The sequence below is a fragment of the Cucurbita pepo genome, chromosome LG09 (genome assembly GCF_002806865.2).
Source record: "Cucurbita pepo subsp. pepo cultivar mu-cu-16 chromosome LG09, ASM280686v2, whole genome shotgun sequence".
NCBI lineage: Eukaryota > Viridiplantae > Streptophyta > Magnoliopsida > Cucurbitales > Cucurbitaceae > Cucurbita > Cucurbita pepo.
In genome coordinates this window covers 289,145-300,612 of record NC_036646.1, presented here as the reverse complement: position 1 = coordinate 300,612, position 11,468 = coordinate 289,145, and the positions used below count along the sequence as shown (strand labels likewise).

General features: G+C 31.9%; 1 protein-coding gene across 1 annotated transcript; it reads left to right on the top strand.

The window, feature by feature from the left end:
• The first annotated feature begins 612 nt into the window (after nucleotides 1-612).
• LOC111801538 (ubiquitin-conjugating enzyme E2 10) lies at nucleotides 613-4,227 on the top strand. The gene is made up of 5 exons (XM_023685563.1): nucleotides 613-725; nucleotides 831-920; nucleotides 2,344-2,471; nucleotides 3,279-3,383; nucleotides 3,830-4,227. The coding sequence occupies exons 2-5, from the start codon at nucleotides 851-853 to the stop codon at nucleotides 3,971-3,973; spliced, it is 447 nt and encodes a 148-aa protein (XP_023541331.1). The 5' UTR covers nucleotides 613-725; nucleotides 831-850; the 3' UTR covers nucleotides 3,974-4,227.
• The last annotated feature ends 7,241 nt before the right edge of the window (nucleotides 4,228-11,468 follow it).

Below are 11,468 nucleotides of genomic sequence, written 5' to 3'. Positions count from 1 at the left end.
ATTTTCCTGCCTAATTTAAAAAATAGAAAGTATTTTTTTTTTTCAAATTTGGTGAACTTATAATAGAATTTGACATTTTCACAAATTTTTTATATAAAAGAAAATAGAAAATTAAAGTATCTTGAAGTCCTTATACTTTTAAACTTATTATATTTTAGTCAATTTATTTTTCAAATATCTAAATTCAGTATATATACTTTTAATAAACTTTAAAATTAGCCCATATTTTTAGATTTTTGCTTAACTTTTCAAAAAATAAAAATTAATCTTTATAAATTTGAGAAAATATATTCGTTTCTTGAATATATTCCATTGGGTTGGGCCTGGCTCACATTGAAAGAGAAACGAGCCCAAGTTAAAATGGGCCTTGACCCATTAAAGGCCCAATGAAAGTAAACCAGAAAAAGGGAATAAGTTTCTTTCGCGGCAGCTTTCGGCGAAGGAGGAGGTGGCGTAGATTAAACGCTAAGTAGGGCCCATACAATTCTCAAAAAAATTATTTTACAATAATAAAAAATTAATTTTGAACCAATCAAAAGCGTCGGCTTTGGGGCAGGGCCCCACACGCAGAAAACGGTTGTATAAATTTCATTCCGCACCAAATCACAAATTGTTGTTTTCCTTTTCCTTCCTCCTTTCTCATCCTCATCCTTCTCTTCGTCTTCTCCACAAACCCTCACACCAGACCAGACCTAACACAAGCCCTTCACGTGGGCCTCTCTCTGGTATGATTTCCCTTTCTCTCTCTCTCTTTTTTTTGCTTTGTGAATCTGCTTGTTTCTCTGTTGGCGCTCTAATCTGAGCTTTGGATTTGGATTCTGGATCTTTAGATTTGTGTTAGATTTTGTTGATGGCGTCGAAGAGGATCTTGAAGGAACTCAAGGATTTGCAGAAGGACCCTCCTACCTCATGTAGCGCTGGTATAAAATTATTTTTATTTTTATTGTTTTGCCTTGATTTAGGCTGTTTTGATTCCATTGAGTTGATTGGTCTTATCATATTCATCGTTCTCTTTTGTTACATGACTTCATCTGGTTTTCTGATCTGTCTGAGAGTTACTTTTTGTCTTGTGCTTGTTGAATGTTGACCGTTTATGGTTTTGTCTGCTGAGAATATATGCTGATAATTGCCCCGAGAAATTTTTAGGGAGGGTTTGTTGGCTGAAAATTGTTTGGGGTTTCCTCCCAGCTGATGGAAGAACGATCGTTAGATCACGCTCACGTTATTTTTCAAGAGTGAGGGAATTGAGTCAATGAATCCCCTTTTTAAAATATATATCATAATTTGGTTCTAGTGAGCACGTCAGTTCATATTTTTAGATAATTTCATTTGGGAGTTTTACTTTCTGTCTTTCACTGCATTTGGTTTGGTGTTATTATTTTATTGGTAAGAAATCGGGCTTTGACAAGGGAATATACTGAAAAGCCTACAAAAGGAAACAACTTTCAATCCAAATGAACAACACCAAGTTGATACTTACAAAATGTCCGATGGAAGAACGCCCACAAGGAATCATTTAACCTAACAATTAACAACCTCCTAAACTTCCTCCCAAGGGCACTCCACCCTTCTGAAAAATCTTTTAATTCCTCTCGAGCCAAACTCCCCACCAAAACAACAAAAAGATGCTTGCTAAGAAAATTTTCCCTTATTACATAAGGGACAAATGAGGAGCGCCACCTTGATCATGGAACCACAACCTCTACTGCGACCAAAGTATGGACCAAAATAACCAAAACCCTGATTCCAGAGGGAATAAGCAAACTAGCAATCCCACAACAAACGATCAATGTCTTCTTTGTGCCTCCTACAAAGAACACACCACTTCTGACACAACACAACACCACACCAAGGAGGAATGTTTCAGTGTTATCATTATCCATGCTGAGAAGATGATGTCTTATGGTGTTGTAAACTTTTATCGAAGAAATTTTATCACTTTAGCTTGGGATACTCACATATGAAACTAAAGTTTAGATATTTGAGATTGCTGTTGTACTCATTTCTCCTTACTGTAGATTTAACATTGCTAACTAAGGTTTAGGTATTCAAGAATTTCTAGTTCATGACAACCTTCAATTCTTATTGCTGCTAGAACCAAAGTTAACACGCTTCAATGATTGGACTTGAATATCAAGGTGTTGGCTATGTTGATTTGTTTCACCCTTGTTGATAAATTTAGATTATATGGGTTCACATGAGAAAGAAGACTAGGTTTGAGGAGCTGCACATCTTTTTCTTAGTATTTATTTTAATTTTAGTTTTTAGTGTATCCTATATGGTCTTTGTGGTTTGAACAGTAGGTTCCTATTTAGGGGCTGACTCATGTAAGAATTTTCTCAGGTCCAGTTGCCGAAGACATGTTTCATTGGCAAGCTACCATAATGGGTCCTCCAGACAGTCCTTATGCTGGGGGTGTTTTCCTTGTCACCATTCATTTTCCTCCGGATTATCCTTTTAAGCCTCCTAAGGTACGACTGTTTCTTGTAAATGGCTATTTACTCTTTGACTTCCGTGCCCTAGCGTTTCAAACATGAGCTAATGATCTTGATCTTGTTTTTCTTAATCTTTCTTGTTTGATCTTTAAGCTCAACTATTTTCAGCTTGAGGGTCTGAATTGGGTAACTTGTTTGTAATTTCTTTTAGCTGTATTGAGCTATAGTAGCATAGTAGATGTACGTTGATATGCAGTGATGCATTTACACCTTTAGTTGATAGTTATTCAAGTATGCATTTTGTCATTTTTCCAGTTGTTTGATGCAAGTTTCCAAGGATGTCAATATGTTGTCTTCAGACTGTCTCTAATTTATTGGTGGAGAGGTTCAGCCTGTTGCTGGGTTTGATGCTATTGTTTGGTCATCCGTGTCCAAGGCTTTTTGTAATTTCCCTCATGGTCTTATCTTTTTGGACTGAGGTCCTTTTTTGCATAGCTTGGCTGTTTATGGATACCCATATGTAATCTTGTCATTATTCTTGATTGAATTTCGGTTTTATACATAATATATAAATATTGAGGGGAGAGATCCATGGCATGAGTGCAGGCTAGATTCATTGTCTTGTCCTGTCATCCGTTTGTTTCTTTATTTTTTCTACCAAGGGTATTGCATATAATTTGATGAACTAGGCATATGGGTTGTGACCACTTTATCTGATGGTGACTCGAACACAAAGGTTTCGCCTAAGAAAATTTATGATGATTCTGCAATTGTCTTCTTGTGGATTTTTTTTGGATGTCGCTTTCTTACTTTTCTATATTTCACGATTCAATGAATCTGCAGGTGGCATTCAGAACAAAGGTCTTTCATCCAAATATCAACAGCAATGGTAGTATTTGCCTTGACATTTTGAAAGAGCAGTGGAGTCCTGCCCTAACTATTTCCAAGGTTTGCCCTTCGACTTAAAAAGCAAAAAAAAAAAGAGAGAAAGGGAGGAGATCTGCTGTTTAAGACTGAAAATTAATTTCCTCTTTGCAATTTCTTACTAGTGTCGTGCCTATCTGGACAAACTTTTCCTCTTGCTAGTTCCTTTGACATAGTAATATCTATGCTATATTATCCCATATGCCTTTTGAAAGATTTCGCATGAATTGACCATTAACTTAATTATTAATAATGAGGTGTTAACCCTTTGCCCAAATATTATGAAGGAATATCCTCTTCACCTAGTCTCCATCATCAATATTGCTCTTGTTGTGGGATGTGATCAGCTTCCATGACTTAACTGATGGATTTTGATATTTTGTTCCCATTTATAATTTTGACTTCACTGATGTGTGTCCTTTGGTGTTCTTCTACCAACTACTGAGATCGTACTTGTATCCTGTAACCAGGTCTTGCTTTCAATCTGTTCCCTGTTGACGGACCCAAATCCAGATGACCCGCTTGTGCCCGAGATCGCTCACATGTACAAGACTGACAGGAACAAATATGAGACGACTGCTAGGAGCTGGACGCAGAAGTATGCCATGGGCTAAGCGATGGTGACTTAATAATAATACATTTAGGCCTGTCGTCCTCATTTTTATGCTCACCTGCTTGTTCTATATATGAATCTTTATTTGTCAGTCTGTTGCAACCATCCTAAGCTTCTCTGCTTGAGCAAAGAAAGGTCGTTAACATTTTCCTTTCATTCCAATTGGAAAGTATTTTCTTATTTGGTTGTGTATTAATATAATTTAATATATATTTATATATATATATAGGGCACTGAAATGTATGTTCAGTTCGTTTTCTATGGCTCTTTTCTTCTCTTTTCCCTTGGCTAATAATATAACACTATTAGTTGGCGTTGGAACTGATCATTTACCAAACATTGTAAATTCATTCTGCTTAAGTTGTCAACAATTTAAAGATGGTCACTCTGCATTTGAGTGAAATTCCTTCGAGACCAGTTCCCTTCGCTATTCACTAAGGCATCAAGCTCTTTGACAAATGACGACTGCGCAGCAGAAATTCTACGCCAAGTAGCCTGGAATAAACTCTCATCTCATTTTGTTAGGTTATTGCCAATCGATTCAACCTAATGGAATTTACATCTCATTTTGTTAGGTTATTGTTAATCGATTCAACCTAATAATGGAATTTACATCTCATTTTGTTAGGTTATTGTTAATCGATTCAACCTAATGGAATTTACATATAACGACCCTGAGTTATTAGGTTAAAGTTAGGTTGAGAATCATTTTAAATTTCTTTTACATACCTTAAAGTCGCTCACGGACCATATATACATTAGCTACAACTTGAAGGACGGAAAGTGNAAAAAAAAAAAAAAAAAAAAAAAAAAAAGAAGAAGAATAATTGATCTTTTTTTTCTAATTAAATTCAAAAGTGTAATAAATTATGCTTTTGGAAATGTAGAATAGAGGAGGATTTTGAAATAAAAAGAATAACAGAACACACTTTTTAAATAAATAATAGGTGACATTTGATTTTGAAAGGGAATATATATAACACTTTCTAAAATAAAGAATGAGAATTTTGAAAGAAAGCATAGATAGATAACATTGTTTAAAATAAATCACATTTCAAATAAATTACACTTTTGTAGTGATAAAGCATATTATACTTTATTCAATACATCACATTTTTTTATGAAATGTTAGAAGACATAATGATGCAATAATTTCAATTGTAGAATACATAATCTTTTTCAAAAGAAGTGCATACTACACATTTTTCAATGTCATTTATGGATCACACCAATTCAAACGTAAAATAATGCTATTATTATTATTATTTTTTATGTATATTTAGTGTTTACCCTTTTAAAAGAGAAAATTGTGTGTGACATTAACTTAACCGAATGTTGATTGTTTCATTATCAGCTCCTCGATCAAGTAAACATTTTGATAGGAAGGTTGACTACTATAACAGGCACAAACTACTTTTCTTTGATTCATTTTCACGCTCGAAAAAGAGAATAAGATAGGCTCTAAAGGGTAATCATGTTTGGTTCCTAGGTTCAAGACAATTTTTTTTTTTATTATTATTATAGTAAAGAAATGACATTCATTCTATATTATCTTTGTATGTATCATAGCAATAAAAAAATAATATATAAATATTTTTTATGATTATTGTGGTTTCATTTTTTTAATTATTAAATTAAGTGGAGCAGCATTTGAAATCATTCTATTATTATTATTTTAAAAATTTTCTTAAAGAACCTTGTATGAATGAAGTTTATCAATCTTTCACTTGGAACTTGAAGTGCCCTATTAAAGGCAGACCAGAATTTGGTTTATAAGTGATGGGCCTCCCTTCCTTTTATTATTGGGGCTGGCCCATTTCTAGCCCACCACCAACTCAAATTACCTTTTTCTCCCTAGCCTCAAACCCAAACCTCCTCATTCCGCATACCCGTCTAGCAGACATTGTTTACTTTGATTCGTTATGTTTCGTCGTTAGACTCACGATCCACCTCCTTTAGGTGTCCAGTGTCCTCGATGGCACACCCTCTAGTATCTAGCTCTTATACTATTTGTAATAGTCCAAGCCCACTAGTAGCAGATATTGTCTACTTTGACTCGTTATATATTGCCGTCAGTCTCACGATTTTAAAACGCGTATACAAGAGAAAAAATTTCACATCTTTACAAACAATGTTTCGTTCCCCTCTCCAACTAATATGGAATCTCACATTTTTTGACGCTCGTGAATTAACATTGAAAAAAGTCATGTTCTTTCTAACGCTCTTAAAAATCGTTAGAAAAAATCACTTGAAACCGTGAGATTTGAAGTATAATTAGATGAGTTCAATAGATAAATGTTAAGCTATGAATATAAACTCGAATATATAATATTAATATAAGTTAAGGTGTTGCAAATAAAAAAAAAATGTGAATAAAAAATTGTCAATTTTTAATTTTTATTGTGTCTGAAATGCAAGTTCATGCACGATGCCATTGAAACACTTCCCGCTTGTTCTAAAAATGTGAGCCATTTTAATTGTTGTTACTTAATATTAGGGACCACGATTATGTATGAACTTTATATTAATGTAAGTATCTCAATTAATGATTTTGTGTAAACTATGGTTTAAAAAAGGGTTAGATTTAGTAAGTATTAAAATATTTGGCTTTATGATCCAGAATCTTTTTTTTGTATGAAACAAAGCGTTGATTCTACTGGTTGTTCAAGAATTTATTAAAGTTCTCGGTAGATTTGACTTAACTTGGATATATATAAACATATATATTGCATTAATGATAATGTATATAGATTTCCAGAGATTGCATGGGTCATGATGTCTTGTAACTAGAGATATCCCTAACAATTTTTTTTTTTTTTAATATTTATTTCAAAAAAAAAATTATGAATAATTTTTATTAAAAATATAAAATATTCTAATAAACCCAATAATATTTTAAAACAAAAATATAATTAAATTTCTAAAAGTAAAAATTTCAATAGTATTACACACGTAAAAAAAAATTATTTATTCATAAAAAAAAGTAATATATAATCTTCGTTCTCGATCTCGTTAAACTAACAACTCACTCGCTCTTCTATTCTCCATCCTATTCGTGGCGAGTACCTAAATATCTCTACTTGTAAGGCTTCATATTCACGATTTGGAATCTAGATTCAACATTTGACGACTCCAACGTTCTTTTGCGACATGAACGTATTATTTACTTGTATTAATGTGCTTCTGAGAGTGAAGATTATTATCCTCACAAATCAATATGCGTTTTTTAAAATATTTTGTCAGGTAGTTCTAAATTACTTCAAATTAAACACATATAATTTAAATTTGATTGTAGGTTAATGATGAGTAAATTATTGAGTATTCCATATTATATATTAGAGTAGTAAGAGTGATATGTGGCAAAGAAAAATACAAAAAGAAGAAGAAGTTAAAGCTTTGGAATGAGAAATCAAATATTTAATATGTTACAACTTCCCCATAAAAATCATTTCAATAACAAAACCAAACTCCAACTTGATCTCTATACCTTCAAAAATTCATTTTAAAATACTTATATATATATATTTCACATCACAAGCACTTGTAGATGGTGACCCATGTCCTGAAATTTCATTTTATTTTATTTTATTTTATTTTTTAAAAAAATTCATAATTTTGTGACTACAATTACACAATATATATATATATATATATTATTGAAAAGTCAAGATTAGATTAATTTAAATAAATAGGATCGTGCACACGAGTGGGAAGCCGTGGTCCCTAAAAAAGGGAATTTTTTTCTCATTACGTAAGAATTAAAACAAAAAATACCTAACCTCAACAAAATGTAAGTAATAAAAACTATAATATAATAGCATTAATTAAATGAAACTTTGGTGTTAATTAATTAAATTTATATTATAAGGTCACTAAAACCAGAGATCTCATGCACCCCACTTTGATAAATTAAATTAAAAATTTGTAAGTTTAATTATAACTAGAAACCCAATTGAATTATGATGAAGAAGAAACAGAGACAGAGATAAAAAAGTTGTTGGATTTCAGGGTTTGTATGTACGAGAAGTCCCAAATTTCGGGCTTTTTGGAACTTGAAAATTTTGTATAAAAAGGGTAAAACAAAACAAAAAAACATGTCTTTTCCATTAAAAAAAAAAATATATGTCTGTTTATTGTACAAAATTCCCCATTTTGAGACAAGAGAATTTCACATTACTATGAATTAGGTGCAGCTGCAGCCCTTTTATCCCCTCAATTTCAGCTCTTCCTTTGTTTTTTTCTTTTTGTATTTTACAAAAACCCATTAATATATATATATTTCTTGATTTATTTATATTACATAGAGAAGGTAAATGAGCTCCGCTAAATAATAATACTCATGTGTTAATTTCAATTTATTTTATTGGATAAAATGCCCGTTATCATCTCAAAAGTCAATAGTTTAATATTTCACTTTTACGAATAGTAAACTCAAAATATAATTAAAAAAAAATGTTAATAATCAATACGTATCCGTTTAATCATAAGTAATTATATTAACCGATCGTTGTTAAGAATATGTCATTATCGAGTTCGTACAAAATATTTCGATATCGGTTAAAAAAAGAGATATAGAACAATGAGGGCAATATTTTTTTATTTATATTTTATTGTATTTAATAGATAAATGAATTCCTCCACTAAAAAAACATTGATTAATGTAAGGTAAAACATTGTTGATTGATGTATAAATTACATAAGATGGGAAACCCTAATTTCAACAAAGAAAGACACGTCAGCACCACATGGGGGAGGAAATAAGTAAATAAGATTACTATTATTATTATTATTATGTATGGGTCGGAGCAAAGGCACGGCTGAAGGTCGGCCGTGAACGCCGCCGGTAGCCGGTGGGTTTCGACAGTCGTGTCGGTGGGCCCGCCGGTGTCATTGAGGAAGGGGACAAAACTATCCTTATTCACCTACTTTGGATTAGTGAAAATGGTTAATTAAATGAAGTTGTGTGTGACATGAAATATAATTTTATAAAATATACTTTGGAATTTTAATGTGACACCTACAATCTCTTCTTTTTCACCTTTTATTTTCTTTAATTAAAGTTATTTCTTAAAGTAATTCTCAAATTGTTTGAAAAGGATATTTGATTTTGATCAAACTCTCTATTAAACAATCATAATCACTTTCGTAACATTAATTAAAACGATTTTAATATCATCTTTCTTTATAAATATTATATAATCTTTTTTAACTTTATCATAAAATGATTTCACTGACAATCATTCGTCGTTATAGTTCCATTTTTTATGAGATCTCTTAAAATGACGTTTAAAATATGTAAAAAAAAACTAATATAAAATTAGTTTGTCTAAATCAACCGTCAATAATTAACCATGATTTTACTTTTAGTTTACCCAAAAGACTTTGTCCCAATGTTCTTTACCGTTTTTTTGACGGTATGCCTCTAGAAATCTCTAGTACGTTTAGCTTCACGATTGTATTTTAAATTGAGCACAGTATACTTTTGCACTTATTCCACGTTTAAGGTGTTAGAGATATTCATTTAAGCCGTGGAGACCTGCCTTGAACGGGACAAGAATGAAGAAGTGGGGAGAGAAATCTCTCCGTTTGGGGATAGGGATTATATTCTGATCCCCGTCCCGCTCCAACTCACTTTCTTGCATGAAATCTCCACCCATATAGAATTTGATGAAGATGAGAATAGAAATAGGAGAAGAAGACGGTAATAGACAAGAGCATCTCTAAGTTGATGTATTCGGCCGCTCCCTCCGATTTTCTCATGCATTTTGATAAAAAAAATCTCGACAAACCTATATAAAAAAATATTATAATTTCTACTCGATAAGGGATGGAAAAGAAAAAGGATGAAGACCAACATCTGTTGCTTCAAAATGAAGGTTGTGATATTAAATTGTGGGGTTTTAATTACTTATGGACTGCAACAAAACAGTTGCTGAAGACGAGGGCTTGTAATAAATGTTAATTCGAGCCAAGTGCTAATGAATATGCCATCACATTTACACTAACATTAATCAAGACAGGCCCTCCTTTTAAGAACAGATCTTTTCTTTGTCCTTTTTTTTTAAAAAAAAAATTTATTCTTCCCATGAGAGTTTACTCTTTTTGTTTTTATTTATGAGTTTTACCCACGGATTAAATATTTTATTACTACGTTTTTTTTACGAGGAAAATAGAAGATGGAGAATCGTTTATATTAATTAAAATTGTTTCTCTACGAGTCATTATTACATGCATGTTGATAAAGTTCCACGAAAAAAATGGAATAAAATCAACATATTCGAAGAAAATGAATGATATCATATGCACGACTCAATTATCATTCGTCTCGACACTCACCTTGTACATCCCTGTTATTAATTAAAAGATATTTTGAAAAATGTTGAGTATGAAAAAAGAATATTTAGTAAGTAACTCTCTAGTGAAATCAGATATGCATACATACCACAAGAACATGCACGTATGAAACTTAAATCTTTATTGTCAAAATTTGTCATTTTTATGGCAAAATAGGACAATTTACCCATCTAAACGAGCTGCACTAATTCTCTAGTGGTGCATAAATGGGAACCCTAGGAGACTTTAACCTAGTAGATGGGAATTGACACGCAATCAGTAGGGTTGAGTCTCACCCGTTTTAGTGTCTCGTGATAATAGATGGGTAATTGCCACCATACGTGAAGATACTACATGTAATTCACATTCCTTCATGAGATCCCATAACTTATTTTTCCAACAATAAAACTCAGTCATTAAAATAAAAAAAAAATTCACAAACTTAATTTGATGAGTCCAACGAGCTCAACGAACTACAACTAAAATTACAATCGTTTGGAGGTTGGAACATTACATTCGAACTCAATTTCGAACATTTTTCTATCTAATCCCTCGGTAGATTTGAAGATTTTTTTTTGTCCTAATGTTTAACCAAGAGGGTATAAGGGTTAAAATAAACTATGTACCAATATTTAATGAGTCAATATATGTTGGGGTCACTTTTAATGTAAAGTTTTCATTGATAAGCGTACAAGAGACAATAAAGAGGATGATAAGCTGGCTACACTGAGATCAAGGGCATCTAACATTTTCAATAATTCCTATTAATTTATTAATTATACTCATAATGATACAGAACCAAAAAAATTCAAACCAAGTTGACCATTACTCCCTTCATAACCTAAACTACAGGGATTCAGTTTTTACACTCGATCAAAGGTCATAAGTTGGAACCTTTACGCTCCTGCATATTATTAAAATCATAAAAAAGAATACTCGTTTTTTAAAGATGTTCTATGAAATTCTATATCGATGAGAGAGGAGAAACAAACATTTTTTTTTATAAAAGTGTAAAAATCTCTCTCTAGCAAATTAGTTTAAAAATATTGAGGAGAACCTGAAAAGAGAAAGTTCAAATACGGTAATATCTCCGTTTCATTAATAATATTATTAAAAAAAAGAATACTTTGAAAGTGTGGGGAAAAAGAACAGGCTCCAAAAAC